General features: G+C 34.7%; 1 protein-coding gene across 3 annotated transcripts in view; it reads left to right on the forward strand.

Annotated features, from left to right (window-relative positions):
• Positions 1-6,409, forward strand: part of LOC149799737 (dynein regulatory complex subunit 11-like) — a 46,363-nt gene extending 39,954 nt beyond the window's left edge. Inside the window, exons 17-19 of one of the 3 annotated variants that reach the window (XR_016421225.1) lie at positions 2,084-2,322; positions 3,867-4,845; positions 4,876-6,409. Coding sequence is in view for 1 of the 3 variants with exons in the window: in XM_089959109.1 (XP_089815235.1) it covers positions 2,084-2,322; positions 3,867-4,013 (386 nt within the window). In the remaining 2 variants the exon portion in view is untranslated. Of the gene's footprint in view, positions 1-1,264; positions 1,373-2,083; positions 2,323-3,866 lie in introns of those variants that run through there. The other 2 variants (XR_016421226.1, XM_089959109.1) reach the window with 2 other exon arrangements.
• The last annotated feature ends 10,931 nt before the right edge of the window (positions 6,410-17,340 follow it).

The following is a 17,340-nucleotide window of genomic DNA, read 5'->3' on the forward strand; positions in this document are numbered from 1 at the left end:
TAAGGTACAAGTTGATGCAAAATTAAATACATTGATGCCAACTGTTTTGGATTTTGCAGAATTATTATGAATGTTTTTTGTGAAAATTCTTCATTCGAACATCTGTTAAGGAAATTCTGTGCAACAGAATATTATGGGATAAATTTTGAACAGGAGTGTTTCCATATGAACACAAGTAGAGAAAACAGTACTTCAACACCGATAACTTGGACTGATATATAGAATATAGTTTTCTCAGTTTATTAAAGAGAATATAAATAAGAAACCATTGGATTAGTCAGTAAAGAGGTGAAAATGGCTGTCGAGATAAAGAGAAAAAGGATGCAGATAATTTTACAGATATTATTCTGGTAAATATTGAAGGAATTCAATTTAGAATTGGATAAAAATGGATACGCTATATTTTTGCTATACTTCAATTGTTATCAAATGGCCAGTATGTTTGTGTAATACCTAGTTACTTTAAACAAACATATTATTCATTCTGGATTGACAGCCTAGATTCCCACAAACGTACATTAGGATTTGTGATAAGCATTCTTATTGGTAGGCATTTCTATTAATGAACATCGTCTTGAAGGAAAATATTACTATGAAATCACATTTAGAATTTATGTACCAGCAAAATTGTAACCTTGAACAAATGCTTCTTGTTTAGATGGAAAACATTATTTTTAGATTTGAGTTACAGTGTATAATACCTGTACTGATACATGAAAAAAATATGAACATATTTTAGAACATGATAAAAGGAAACAAAATACTCTTGAAGTTTTGTAATATTACTGCAGAAATATCTTTGTATAGACAGCACTTTTCCGAATGCACAAGCAGGAGATGGCATACACATTATTTTAAATCTGAAAACTTAAGTGTCACGTTTAACTTTCATTATAGATACAAAATGATGTCAGTGATCTGTAAGTTGATGAACTGATCTTTTTCATAATTGCCAAATATCAGAATGACTTTCGATCAGTATAGTATAATACTGAACATAATAGTTTCACATTGGCTATACAATTCTTAGAGTTTTGTTGTAGAGTCACAGTTTGGCTTTTAAAAAATCTTGTAATATATAATACCTGTACATATTTGTACTCAGATCTGCCCACCCTAACAATACTTGTAAAACACTGAAATAATGGCACACCAAATGTTCCTGGTTGAATGGAAATTTTTGTATTCTATACCAATTATTTATTATTTAGTCATAGATCTTTGTTTTTATGCATTGTGGATTTGCTTTTCTCTAATTTCACAGGTTAGAGCAGCCAGCTTTGGGTCTCAGGTTCACTTGTAGTGGTTGAAATTTATATGTACATGTTGGACAAGGTGAAGGCTACACAATTTCATTCAAGCACTTTGACAGGCAAGATGCACATGATAGACAATTTACAAAAACTTTACATTCTCGCTCTCTTCCTTTTTTTTTCTTTTACATTTCCTTGGCTGGGGTCATTTAATGTTAATGGTAATCATACATGTCTATTTGTCTGTGTCCAGTTTCCATTTCTATCTATCATATTTTTTTTCTATCTATATTTGCAGCAAACTCAAAACAAGAGTAGAATCATAATTACATATGTATCATTTAAACATTATGACCTTTTTTTACACAGTTATCCCCTCTTAGCTAAACGATGTTGCTTTGTAAGCTTACAATACAAAATCATGAATGCACATTCTCTGTGCTTAGCTCCATAACTCTGAAAATAAATACTGTACATAATGAAATGCTTTAATCATTATTTTCTTATGTCTAAAGGTTATAATATTTGATTGAAATCTTACTAACTGTAACCTAGCTTAATAATCGCAGACTGATGTGAGGTTTTATATTAAAAATAATTTAAACTTTCTCTGATATAGTTGTAGTAATGTACATTGAACATCGAGGGGAAGAAAGTACAAAGATAGGTTGGATAGTTGTAAAGTGCAAGAAAAATTAAATGCATTGGTTTTCCCTAATTTGATATTTATATAAATTCAAAAACATTTGAACAAATATTATACACAAACCTAGTTGGTAACTGGAATGTGAAAGTGTCTTTTTTTTAAAAATGTGTGATTCACTTTTCAGTGTTGTGGAGGAAATTAATAACAAAACACAATGGTGTGATTTCCAACACACTTGAGATCAGCTCTCTGGCCAAAGTTACAGATGGTTACACCCCAGGTCATGTGGTGACGGCAGTGCAGCAGGTACTCACAGAACGACGTATACGGCAACTAGCAAAACGTGCTTTACAGGCTGCAGAATTCATCACACCCTTGGCTAGAATCGACCCTATTTATAAGGAAGAGGAAGAGGCATTTAAAGTAAGTTTATATATCATCTGTGTAAGAGTAAAAACATGTACATGTTCACAAATCACAAACACACACACATTACTTGGAGTTGCTGTTTGGGTGACACCCACTATTTGCCAATTTGATTTACACTACTTTGCTTTTCATTTATGCTATCACTGGTGCCATATGCTATGAATTGTGCACATCACACATACATGCATTTACTTTACTTTCAATTTATGTCATTTTAAATTTGTGTCATAACCTATGATATAAATCAAGTATCACCTGTATACCAACTTAATTGACCATTAAAAAAAAGAAATTATATATATCAAAGTTGAAATTTTTTATGTTAGAACAGAACTAAAAACAGAAAAATAATCAAACATATATTTGGATCACACACATTTTTCATACCAAATTATTATTTCTGTACAGAAACACTTATACATTCAAAACTTTATGTTGTTTCATCAATCTGTTATAGTAAAATTCTGTTACATGCATTTTATTGTAATACACTGAAAGATACAGTATTGAAACTATCACTTTTCAGCATAGTTCCTTTGAAAGAAATAGAAAATATTATTTAGACTGCTCTGGTGGCCAAGTGGTTAGAGTATCTGCCTTGGTTGCAGAAGGTTGCGAGTTCAGACCCTGGCCAAGTCATACCAAAGACTTATAAAAATGGTGCTAACAGCTCCCTCACTAGGCACTTGGCATTAAGAGGTTAGTGTAAGGACTGGTCAGACTGGTGTTAGGATAATGTGACTGGGTGGGACATGATGCTGCATGTCTGCAGCAGGATGTCTGCAGCATGATGCCCCAGTGGTAGACATCACTATAAACTGTCACACTGCAGACATCATAGCAGTATGACTGAAAAATTGTTAAAGCTACATTAAAAATCCAAACCACACACATATTATTTATCTATATTTCTTATTGGAATTATGTTCTGTAGGTATGCTACCTTTCATAGAAATTAAAAGTAAATAGGTATAGCAAATTTATTTTAACTTGTAAAGAGATGAAGCAGTTTATTTTGGGCTTGGTTGGTAGAGGCACTTAAAATATACAGGATTGACATTAAGAAAAACAGAAACCTGGATGGTGATGTTTTACTTGTTTTAACAAGGAGTTCAGAAAGTTACATTCCTGAATTGTCTAGCAAAACTTACATATGTCCCACTGTCATTCAGTAGTTGTTTATTCAAAGTTATAATGTACCATTAACCAAGGTTTAGACTAGACCATGCATGAATCAGTTTATAATGACACCTAGGGTGTCAAGAACGTCTCACCTGTAGGTAGTGTTGTTCACTGCTGGTGCGACATATAAGTAGTTTCCACTCGATAACATGTATCATTTTTATGACTGTGTTATCTTTCATGTAATTTTCATGAAATCTCACTACTAACTTTAATGTGATTAAACAGTCTATAAGAAGACATAATTTTATATAAATTTGCTTTCTGATTAACAGATGTGGTGATCTCTGTTCTGTTGGTTTGTCTATTGATTTTATACTTAATCTTTCAAATTGTATTCTTTTTTCTTCTTGCAGGCATGGTATGCCAAAACTCCACTAGGCAGAAAGAGAACTAAAGCTGCAAAGGGTGATGAAAATGGAGGTGATGGTGGCAAAGGAGGAAAAGGTGGCAAGGGAAAGAAAGGAAAGAAGGGAGGAAAAAAGAAAGGAAAGAAAAAGTAGTTTGGGCTTTTAAATTTAAAAGAAAATTGACTTGGACTGTAATTTGCATATCCCCAAGAATGCACATTTTTAAAACCTGATTCTAGAAAAATTTACTATATTTTTCATATATGCATAACACTTTTGTCTTCTTATCTGGATATTTTTTGTACTTTTATTCACGGTTTTTTTTTTGTTTCAGTTTTTCTTTATTCCTTTTATACTCTTGTGCTTTGTGTGAAAGCATTGGTTAAGACTGTAGTGTAAGCATCCCTTTTGCAAAATTGAATTTTGGTGACTACTTTTAGACTAACTTTTCATGTAAATATTCCTTTTACATATTTGATTTATATTATTTTCTATTATTTTGGTTTAGTTTTGTTTTAGTGTCATTTGCTTGGACTTTGCCATAAAATCAATTTAATATTATATAGAATATGGGAGATTTTGTCAAAACTCTTTCTAAAACAAGTTTTTGAATAAACTATTTCTTTCTTTTGTGTACAATTTTAATGTGCCATATATCTGACAAGTTTGACTTTTTTATTTTCATTATGCAAACATTTTGTGATATTATGTGATATTACTGTTCACATTAAATTAGAAAATCAGAAACACAGCAGCAATTATGTTCTTTTTTACAATAGAAAATGGCAAACAGTTATGGTCAATTCATCCTTTAAACACAAAAATAAAGAAAACTGTCAATTGCCTATTGTGAAAAGGTGAAGAAAATTGAAATTGCAGTTGCAGCACTGGAAAGGTCATATGATGGTAACTTGATGATAATAAAGTCATATGATGGTAACTTGATGATAATAAAGTCATATGATGGTAATTTGATGATAATAAGGTAATTTGTTGGTAATTTGATGATAATAAGGTCATATGATGGTAACTTGATAATAAGGTCATTTGATGGCAACCTGATGATAATAAGGTCATTTGATGGTAACTTGATGATAATAAGGTCATATGATGGCAAATTGATGATAATAAGGTCATTTGATGGTAATTTGATGATAATAAAGTCATATGATGGTAACTTGATGATAATAAAGTCATATGATGGTAACTTGATGATAATAAAGTCATATGATGGTAACTTGATGATAATAAGGTAATTTGTTGGTAATTTGATGATAATAAGGTCATATGATGGTAACTTGATAATAAGGTCATTTGATGGCAGCCTGATGATAATAAGGTCATATGATGGTAACTTGATGATAATAAGGTCATATGATGGTAACTTGATGATAATAAAGTCATATGATGGTAAATTGATGATAATAAGGTCATTTGATGGTAATTTGATGATAATAAAGTCATTTGATGGGAACTTGATAATAATGAGGTCATATGATGGGAACTTGATGATAATAAGGTCATGTGATGGTAATTTGATGATAATGTCATTTGATGGTAATTTGATGATAATAAAGTCATTTGATGGGAACTTGATGAAAATAAGGTCATGTGATGGTAATTTGATGATAATATGGTGTGGCCTTGAAGGTAATAAATATAAGGACAACTGAGGAGTTGAAATTGTTTTACAAGATATAATGTAATTTTGTCACATGTTATATATACTTTTGCTTGTGGTATCCTGCAAGTTTTTTGTCCTTTGCCCCACAAATCTTGACTTTATACACCTCACCCCTCTTGGCACACTTATTTGTCAGAATAAAAATTGAAAATATGCCTACAACTTTTCATCAGGGGATATCCTTCCATGTCTCTATTGGCGCAACCAATAACCAAAGTTCTGAAAGGTGATAAAAACTAAGGTGGCAAGGAATATATATTTTAAAAGAATGCAACTAGAAAGCATTCAAGTTTTATGGTACTCAACCAAGTTGCAATATAATGTGTTTGACAGCTGTTAGAGTTTCACACATTCCTGAGGTTAAAGTTACCTTTATGGTGAGTGAGACTTAACATATTTTGAGGTTGGAATAATGACAAAAAGAGTCTAAATTTATGCAACTTCACAATTTGTCATTTAATGAATGAATCTTATTTGTTTGGAAATAATTTTTAAAAATGTGGTTAAGAATGTACCCTAAACTTGAATGAGGACAAAATTTGGAATGGAAAATTCCATGTTACCGTTCATTTCAGGTTAACCATATATTCAGACATGTTCATGCTTGCCTCAGGTACTGATTCTTACTTCTATCAATGTTTTACAAAATGTATACATCTTCTTTTGATTTATATTTGATTCAAATACTTTAATATCCAGATATGATCATGAAAATTAGCTTCCTGGTATTTTTAGGACTAGCTTAAAAACAAAATGATAATTACAGACTAGATAATGTAGATGTCAAGTGATAATGTTTTCTCATTAAGTTACACTATGTTATTAACAACTGTAATATCATTTAATAAACTTTTTATGGAGACAAGAGCTTGTGTATATTATTTATAAGCAAATCAATAAGTAACTGGAGTAGTTGTTAAACTTTTACTCTGGATAATTATAACAGATTTCTGCTTAAATAAAAAAAACCTTGAATCTTCTACTGCAACATTAAGTTACAAGGCTGTGTGGGAACACAGTTTCTGAGAAACTGTTCTGAAATAATAATAAAATGTTAAAGAAAATGACTCGCATGTGAAATGTAAGTCACTTGTCTGAACAATGTAAAACTTGTGATATACCTTCACAAGTTACATGATTCTAGTAGGGTGCCTGAAATCTGAGCACAACCATTACCCAAGTTTTCACTGCAGACAGATGGACAGTATTGGTCTATATATGAGAGGTAATTTGCAGTTAGGCAAAAAATTCATTTTAACAATCAGTTTTGATGATAAAAAAGAGAGAAAACCATCTCCATAATTACTTTTCTTCTTAATGCCACAAAGACAGCCACAGACAAATCATAGTAGTATGCTATGTATAAAATTAACATTACATATGGGTTGATATTGGTACAAGGGGAAATTAACATTACATATGGGTTGATATTAGTACAAGGGGAAATTAACATTACATATGGGTTGATATTGGTACAAGGGGAAATTAACATTACATATGGGTTGATATTGGTACAAGGGGAAATTAACATTACATATGGGTTGATATTGGTACAAGGGGAAATTAACATTACTTATGGGTTGATATTGGTACATGGGGAAATTAACATTACATATGGGTTGATATTGGTACAAGAGGAAATTACATATGGGTTGATATTGGTACAAGAGGAAATTAACATTACAGATTGGTTCTTATGGGTACAAGGGGAAATTTACATTACAGATGGGCTGATACGGGTTCAAGGGGACATTAGCATTACAGATGGCAGATACAGGTACAAGGGAAAATTAAACTTACATATTAGCTGATACAGAACAAGGGGAAATTGACATTACAGATGGGCTGATACAGGTACAAGGGGAAATTGACATTACAGATGAACTGATATGGATACAAGTTGAAATTAACATTACAGACGAGTTGCTATGGGGATAAGGAGAAATTAATGTTAAGACGGTTGATATGGATATAAGGGGAAATTAAACTTACATATGAGCTGATGTGGGTACAAGGGGAAATTGACATTACTGATGAGCTGATATGGGTACAAGTTGAAATTAACATTACAGGTGAGTTGCTGTGGGTACAAGGGGACATTAATGTTAAGATGGTTGATATGGCTATAAGGGGAAATTAAACTTACATATGAGTTGATATGGGTACAAGGGGAATTTGACATTACAGATGGGTGCCTATGGGTACAAGGGGAAGTAAATGTTAAGATGGTTGATCTGGATATAAGGGGAAATTAACATTACCAGAGGTTCTGTTACACCAGTATATGCTGGATTTACTGAAAGCTTATATAGCAGAAAAAGGCAAGGATGTCAGTATTCATGTACCAATAAACTCTCTCAACATCAAAGTCTGTAAGAAACTGATTTGTTCTATTCATCCAGTTGTAGTTCCATATCTCTGCCGACTCTTATCAGTGATTGTCAGCAACAACACAGCACCAGAAGGAGAGTTGGCTTATCTCTCTGATGGATTGCAAGGCTTTGATATTCGATTCAAGATGAAACCATGCAAATTAAAGCACTCCTCTTTCTGTTTAACAGACGTTAATCCAAGCAGTCACTTTCTGTTTCAGTGCATTAGTGTTGAAGAATCTATAATCATGGCATAATGATTGAATAAGTTCATTTTTTCAAAAAGTACTGGGCGTTATGGAGTTTATTGTTTCTGTATACCATTTGTACTATTTTTTACCTTGTTCCATACAAATTAATAACTACATGTTTATCTGCTGTGGACGTGGTTTGGATTTTGCCAGTTTCTGTTTATAGATGACTGTATGTCATGTGATCTAACCATGCTGAAGTTGAAGGCTTGCGCTCACAACAAGCCACCAAAACTTAACATTTGATACAGTGCATGGAAACACTTTAGCTATTTACTTTTTAAGTGAACTCTGAACCAAAGTTATTAATTGTGTATTTGTCCTATCTGTGACTCAGTAAATGTTCAGGTCAGTCTCATTAAATGTAGCTAAAAGTACCTAATTCGTTTTAAATACTTCATGTGAAATGAATTGTATACTGATAGTCACATTAATGATGTTGACCTGATAATTTACTGAGTTACAGATAGGATAAAATTCACAATTGCTGTATGGAATGAACCATAGCTTCATGGTGTTGACTTGTGATGCTGTCTATTATGAACACTTCTACTGTAAAGGTCATAAATGCATTCATTTCATTTTCTTACTCAGTGTAAAGTATTCCTTACAACATAATTTCTTCTACTCAGTACAAGTTATAAACCATGCTGAATGATTAGCAATTGTACTGGTAAAATTTGGTCTTGTACAGACTCTTTCTATCCTTGTCGGTATCAGGTACTGTCAGTGCACCAGTAGCAAAAACGCTGCATTACTGATGGATTGTTATGGATACAAGGGGAATTTAATATTACAGGTGGATTGATATGGGTACAAAAATAAATTAAAATTACCTATGAGTTGATATGGGTACAAGGGGAAATTAATATTACAGATGGACTGATATGGATACAAGGGGAAATTAACATTACACATGGACTGATATGGGTATAAGAGGAAACTAACATTACAGATGGATTGATGTGGGTACTAGGGGAAATTAACATTACAGATGGATTGATATGGCTACAAATAGAAATTGATAATACAGATAGATTGATATGGGTATAAGGGGAAGTTAGCATTACAAATTGATTGAAATGGGTACAAAGAGAAATTAAAATTACAAATGGACTACTAGGAGAAGTTAACATTAGGCTGTAGATTTAACATTAGTCAGTATTTTTAAATAGAATGATACGATTACAAGGGGAATGTTAATGTGAAACTTAACATGAAATTTTCCTTTGTACCTATAAATTTAGTTTGGTTTTACCATGATGGATCAATATGGGTATGAGAAAAATACAAGGCAAAAATCACACACAGTTTTAACTGACCAACATACATTCCTACTGAACATTGTGTCATCTCACTAACCTTCACATACTTATCTATAACCTAACACCCACACTTATGAACACGGGTTGGATGTAAAATAAGGGGATGAAAACCCACACTAACAAACATGAGACGATAAGCTTCCTCACACGTACACAAGCATGCAGTCAGACCTGAAGAGGGTAGTAGTGTTCACACACACCATACCAATAAACATACTTATATACTATCACACACAAGTTTTCATACACTACCCAAAAGCAAACCATCACATTGGAATGGGGTTTTTAAGTTTTAGCTGTGAAAGACATACACAGACAGATATTGGCAATGATTGAGTAGTATCTATTTTCTAAGGGAACTGGGAGGCCCTGAAAAGGACCGTTGGGGTTATTAACCAGAGAATGGTTAGCATTGACTACAAATACCAGACCATGTTGTACACTTCTCATTTGCTACTCCATCCTGCATGGTTCTAAGGATTATTTCATTGTTGGGTTTCTTTGGCGGGTAGCCTCTCCTGGTCTATATGTCATCTGGCATGGGGGGGGGGCTTGTTTCATCTCCTTTTTTCTGTTGCCCATTCTCCCACACCTCTGCCCAAGTTTTATTAATTTTAGCTGTCTCCTCCAGCATCAATTCATGAATGAGTTTTTCCCATTTGCAAAGAGATTATTTCCATATCTAAATGTCTTGAATTAGCATGGTATAATTTGCCAGTCTAGTCCAAGAGGCACTCTGTTCTCTCAAATATAGCTATGCCTTTACAATGTTTTCTAATCTGGCAGTGCTGACTACTCATTGTTCTTAGTTGTTGACGAGTCAGCGGGAATGTAAGAACTGATGAAGAGTCTGAATTAACTTTGTGTGCAGCCCTTTGGCCATGTATGCTGGGATACAAATCAGTATGAGACCAAATTGAGAAAGAGCTTGTCTGGCAGCATTAAGTGGCACTAGAATCAATAATTAAAATGCCAAGTATACTCTCTAAGTCAAATCCTGCCCATGCAGTTGTCTTAGTTGGGCTGTACTTCTTCGTGAGTGGGGCACATTTGGAATGAAACTGCTCTTTACCTCTATCCTCCAGGTTTTCTTCATTAGGCTTACTGCTCCTATGACAACCCTCCAACAACTGGGCCCTCTTTGAAGTTTACTGGTCTGTATCTTCCTGCCTCAGCTATCAGGCCTCAATGAAGGAGTAGGTCAGCTGTTAACTTCACAGAAGTAATTCATGGAATACAGGCAGTCCCCCTCCCATCCTCACTTGCATTAGCTTGATGGTAGAGAAGGGTAAGTAGAAAACGATTAAGAAGGGACAGCTGAGTCGGCAAGAACGGAAAGAGAAATTCATAGTTCCTACAACAGAAGATTTGGTAATGCAGACAGATGAGTTTAACTTTAGAATTTATATTACCATACAGACCAATGCATCCATGCCAATAGTCAAGTCAATGAAGCCAAGTTTTCCTGGATGTCAGTGAGATCTTTGATCCAGGATAAAAACCAACTGGCCTCCTCATGGCCACCATATCTTAGAAAAGAAATACTACTGAGTCAAGGATTCGGCCAATGTGGGTATGTGAGAAAGCTTGCCAGAAGCTTCTCGTGGGTCGGTGGTTCTTCCCGGGGTTTTCCCAGGTTCTTCCTCCACCGTTAATACTGGCCGCCATGCATAGCCTATCGTATGCTGAAAAATGGCGTTAAACCCCACAACAACAACAACTACTGTCATGTCCAAAATATTGCGCTTTGTATTTGTGTATATTTTATGTCTTTCACAACTAAAATGTTAAGTCCTCCCTCCAGCATGCTAGTATGTGTGTAGGTATTGTGTGTGTATACACTATTACTCGTGTAGTGTTCGTAAGCACTCCTACCCTTTTCAAGTCAGATAATATGTTTGTGTATATGTGATACAGTGTGCCTTCATCCACCTTCTTTTACATCCTATCTCAACGTTACTGAGTAAGAATGGTTGTTGGTTAGTGGATGGATAGGCGTTGGTCAGTCACACGTCGTTTTGGTTAGTTGATGTAAGGGTGTTGGTCGCTTAAAATGGTTTACGTTTTTCACATTGCATTTCCTCTTGTACCCATATCGTCACTTAATGTTAAAACCAAAATAAAATACCAGTTTGTACATACATAGGGAAATCTCGGTTAAATTTAAACATAACATTTACTAATCTATTTATAGTGACGCATACTGTTCAAACAAAATAAATTTATAGGTGCAAAGAGAAATCTCGAGTTAAATTTTAATTTTTACATTACCATTCCCTTGTACCCATAGCGGCCCATCATGTTAAACCTATGGAGTAACTTTAAACAAATAACTTAATGTTCATTTCCCGCTATACCCACAATGACCTATCAGTAACAATAACTGCATCTTTAGCCATATCATTCCACTACACTACTAATCATTAATCAATAGTCCGCTTCATATTCCTATCTTACAATAAACATTGTCTTAGGAGCAGAAAAAGCGAAAGTCACTATATATAAACTACCTAGATACCAATGTTCCTACCGAATATATATATATATATATATATATATATATATATATATATATATATATATATATATATATATCTGTCCTACTATTAATCGGCATATCTCCTTTTCTTTGATCTTGCCATTTATACTTATCCGTCGATCGATTTATTGTTATGTATTCTGCAAATAATTGAAGTAACTTCATCAGGAAAAGAGGTCGGACTTGAATTATTTCAAACCCACCACTTGTCTTATTTGTTTTGTTGTTATTTTGTTTTGTTGAACGATTTCTCTTTGAAATAAATTTTAATTTTCGTTATCAACCAATCATGTCCCTCCTAGACCACGTGTACCCTATGTTATCTTCACCCATTTCTGCACCGGTTTCAATTTTCCCCTACAATTTGTACCGTTAGTCCTTAAAGCTGTGCACACAAAAGATAGCTATAATTGGACTCAAGTCAGGATATAAGCCTAATTGCTAAGTACTTTATATCTCTAATTTATTGGATAACGTGTGCTTTAAAATTACGTATCAACTCTTGGTATCATAAAATACATTCTAAGCAAGAAAAGCATATAACGACCATATTTATATCCAACAGATTTGGACATAACTTTAATAATGTGAAAATATAACGATATATTTTTCACTTATAAAAATATAGTAATTGAACAATATGAAAACCTTTAGAAGTAAAATTAATTTACTATAATATCGTTATTAATTATTATCATGTAATATCTTTTGTGTGATGGCTTCGATGTGTGTGTGTGTGTGTTTTGGAATTTTAACATAGCTTTAACAATTTTTTCAGTCATATCGCTACGATGTCTGCAATGTGGCAGTTTATAGTGATATATATAAGACTGGGGCATCATGCCGCAGACATGTAGCATGATGTCCCACCCAGTTACATTATCTTGACACCAGGCTTACCGTTCCTAACACTAACCTCTTAACGCTAAGCGGCAGCGAGGCAGCTGTTAGTACCATTTTTGTAAGTCTTTGGTATGACACGGTGGGGGTTCGAAACCACGACCTCCCGCATCCGAGGCGGACGCTTTAACCTTTAGGCCACCGGAGCGGTCGGCTTCGATGTCAAATCTAAATGGGAGCCACGTCTTCGAGTGGTGTAAAAGATGCTTTAATTGCATTATTTTAACCCATATTTTTAGAATGAAAAGAATCTGATTCACCCACTGAATTTTTGTATGCGTTAACATTTTTAAAAATTCCTTTAATTTCATGCATCTAGACAATTACAAATGTCATCAGCTAAATTAATTTTATTATGATCTTTTGATTTGGGACTAAACTTTAGTCCTTTACCTAAAAAGTATATAATTACTATCTCTTAATCTTGTGCGTGAGAGGTTTAACGCTTTTTCTTAACCTCTCTGAATTTGTTTTCGTCGCTTGTTTTTTTTCTTTTTCTTTTTTGCATTCTCATCTACATTTGAATCTATGGAACCTCCTACTCTTTTGTCTTGTGATGTCTTTCATATTCAAATCTTATCCAGGTTTGTCACAATCTTTTGACATGGTCACTGTTTCCGATTCCCCCATCTTTGCGGCTCTGCGTAGATCTATTTTTGTGCCCTGGAGAGTCAAGTCTTTCTTTTTTTGCTGCTGTTATTCATCATTTTCATTCTTGTTTGATTTTACAAAATTCCATTTCATGTTGACTGTTTGGTATGCTGACGTTTTGGGAGGCGCTACATGTTTATTAATGTTCCTTGCCGTAGTTTCTTTGGTTTCGAATACTTCCTTTCTTACTGTTCTTTTATATGCTGTTGTGATGCTTTGTTGCTTTTATGCTGATGCTTTTACTGTTGTTTATGGATTAAATGCTGCTCTCCAATTTTCTAATCATTGACTTTGTTGTTTACTCTCTTGTAAATTATTAAATTGTTCGCTTTGCTTCAGAAGTATAATAGTATTCGACTATTCTGTTTTTTCATATATTTTCCTGATCAAAGTTATAAAGGCTATGTCCATCTAGTTTCTTTTTAGTTCATCTCTAAAACTTTGCAGCTGCTCTCCTATACCGGGATCTGTAATCTTACTCTTCTGTAAGTCTCACGCATGTAGTCAGTAAAATTATCTAAAAGATTGTCGTTTGAGTTTTGGAACTCTTCATAACCGACTCCATTGCAAATTTGTAGTTTTAATCGCAGACTGTTCGATATGATCCCTTCTTCGAGACATTTGCTGCTGTGAAGACTAATTTTAATTTGTTTTTCCAATAGTTTCAGAATTTTGAATTTTAAAGACGTCTTTTCCACCGGCGGATCACACTTTGATGTAATTATATAGTTTATAAAATTTCAGAATTGAAATTAAAGAAACAAAGACAATCGCGAATAAATCTGTGCAACGGGTTTCGCTTTTACTGTATGCTTCTTCAGGTACAAAATGTTTTGAAAGAAACGGATGACGTATTTATATTTTAAAAAGATATTATGTCATTGACATAACGTCATAAATGTTATGTATCATCATATAACTATTAAATGCATAATAGGAATTTACACGCATCACTAGTAGTATATGGGAACGATATACGGACAATGGAAAATCCAGTCAAAAACACCCTGGGACGATATATGGACAAGATTTATACGGACAATGGAAATCTCAGTCAAAAACACCCTGGGACGATATACGGACAATGGGAATTGAACATGGGGAATATTGGGACTGTATACGGACATGGGAAAGTGGAGTTGTCGTATTGGGACAATAGGAATGGAACAGGTGAGGTGACGTCACTGTACTGGAGATTGGTAACAATGTCGCAAGGGGCTGACATCAATCGAACTAAACAGCGGGCAAAAACCTAGAATGTTTGGCGGGGTGGGACTGGCGAGACATAGACATATATAACACATGCAACATACAGACATAGATTGTTGAACATCAAACACATACATGGCAAAGAGAATAAATATATTTTCGAGGTATAAGTGGCCCTGAAAAGGGTCTTTGGTTTTCTTATAATTTCTTCTCTTCTTCCACCAGCTTCTTATTTTCTGTTCTACACTTTTTTTTATCTTCTCATTCTTTTTATCCTCCTGTTTCTCCTTCTCCTCCTCTTTCTTCCTCTTCTCATTTCTTCTTCTTGTTCTACTTTTTCATTCCATGCTCTCATTCTTCTTCTATCCTCTTCATCTTCCTTCTCCTCTTTTTCTTGTTTCATCACTTCCCTTAGTTTTTCCTTAGACCTTCACAATTTTTTTTGTATTTCCATCTTCACTCGACGGGGACTGTAAGAATAGTGATCCTCATCCAGTTTTACCAGCATCTCTTCTGTCATCCCCAATTGTCCACCACTTCCTGTAACATCTTCATTTTATCAATTGTATTAGAAGCCATCTTCTCTGAGTATTTGGTGTAGAATGGCGCGAATGACGGATACTTTACTTTATATTTGTCAAGCACGGACGTGAAGGAAAACATCCCTTACACTCAGTTCACATATTATCTACTATCCACACAGAAGGGAAGGGTAAAAAGAAACAAATATACTATCAAAATCTACAATATCTACTATTCACACAAACGTACGCGAACGCATACAAACCCAAAATATATTATCCACACACGGGAAGAAGAAAAGCAATCACCTATCCACACACGGGAAGATGAAAAAACAATCACAAATATACTATCCACACACGGAAAGAAGAAAAAACAATCACATATATACCATCCACGCACAGGAGGAAGTAAAAAACTTGTATATACTATCTACAAACCCAAACTATACTATTCACACACAGGAAGAAGAAAGAAAAAACAAAACAACAATCACAAATATACTATCCACACACGGAAAAAGGAAGAAAAAAACAATTATATGATATCTACAAACTCCAAATATACTATCAACACATGGGAAGAGGAAAAAACAAACTAAAATCTACTATCCACACACGGGAAGGAGAAAAAACAAACACAATATCTACTATCCACACAAACGTACGTGCACTCATGCACGCACACACACTATTATCCATACAACGTACGTGTACTCATACACACACACACACACACACACATATATATATATATATATTAGGAAAGAAGTCAGTGTTTATAGTCACACTACTCCACATTCAGACGAAATGGCAACTTGAATAGTCTGTTTTCTAGAGATCTGGTTAGCCAAGCAAAAGGCTGTTTTTTCTAACTCCAAATGCACCTGTCAGTTATGACACCTTTCAGGCCTAGCCCCCACCCCCTATATCCTGTTCCAATCTTGCTCCCAATTGAATGTAGCTGCTGGGAATGCGGAGGCAGCATCAGTGGCCTCATCATCCCAAGCTTCAGTTTGCGGGACCCTGAAGACTTCCCTCTGTCCTCTATTTTGCAGTCGGGGATGATGATGTTTCCTTACCTCTGGTACTGGTACTGGTGGCTGTGGCTGACGTTGATGTGATTGTGGTGCTGGTTGTCGTGCTGATTGTAGTGGTGGAGGCGTCCTCACCTCAGGCTTGACCTCACACAGACGTCTCAGAATGAGGTGAAGCAGGATTCTTTCTTCCTTCTCTTTCTTCTTTTTCCTCTCCTCCTCCTCCTCTTCTATTCTCGCACTTTCTGCAATTGCCTCCATAGCCAGTTCGTCCACGAGGCGTCTAGTATACTCCAGGTACATTTGGAGTTCCAAAAGTTTTGTGATTCTGCTTCTCATTTTATATTTGTCAAGCACGGACGTGAAGCAAAACATCCCCGATACCAAAACTTGCACGACCCATATTATCACAAAAACACAGAAGTGCGGACCTAAAAGAAACACTCACTTTTTTTACTTGCAATCACTAACTGCAAACAAAAATACAGAGACTATTTTTTGACAAGCTTGGGAAACGAAGTGCTTATAGACACACTTCGAACAAAGCCAAACAAACGAAGTACTAATAAAAACACTTCTATTTTTTATGCTTAAAACAAAGAAACGAAATGCTTATAGAAACACTTCTATTTTTAAGGTACAGACAAACACAAATACACACTCTTGGCAACTGAACAAGTACGTTTATTCTAGAGTATTGGGTAGCCCTGAAAAGGACTGTTTTTGTGGACAGGGAGTTATGGTACTTATCGTTAAGATTGCGTCCTCGTCTGGCGGCAGGCTTTCCCACAGGAAAGGTTCTGCTTCATCGGAAAGAGAAGGAGAACTCTTTCGTGCCTACACGACAGTCGATGAAACCTATGTCTGGTTCCTGATGTTGCTGCTGCTCTCTCTGCTTCTGATGTACTTCTCCATCCATTCTTCTTTCTCCTTCTTGATTTCCTCTCCGATAAGCTCTTCTATCAGGTCTTCGGTCACTTTCAACATTCTG

The sequence above is a fragment of the Sinohyriopsis cumingii genome, chromosome 5 (assembly GCF_028554795.1).
Source record: "Sinohyriopsis cumingii isolate HCF-2022 chromosome 5, ASM2855479v2, whole genome shotgun sequence".
Classification (NCBI taxonomy): Eukaryota; Metazoa; Mollusca; class Bivalvia; order Unionida; family Unionidae; genus Sinohyriopsis; species Sinohyriopsis cumingii.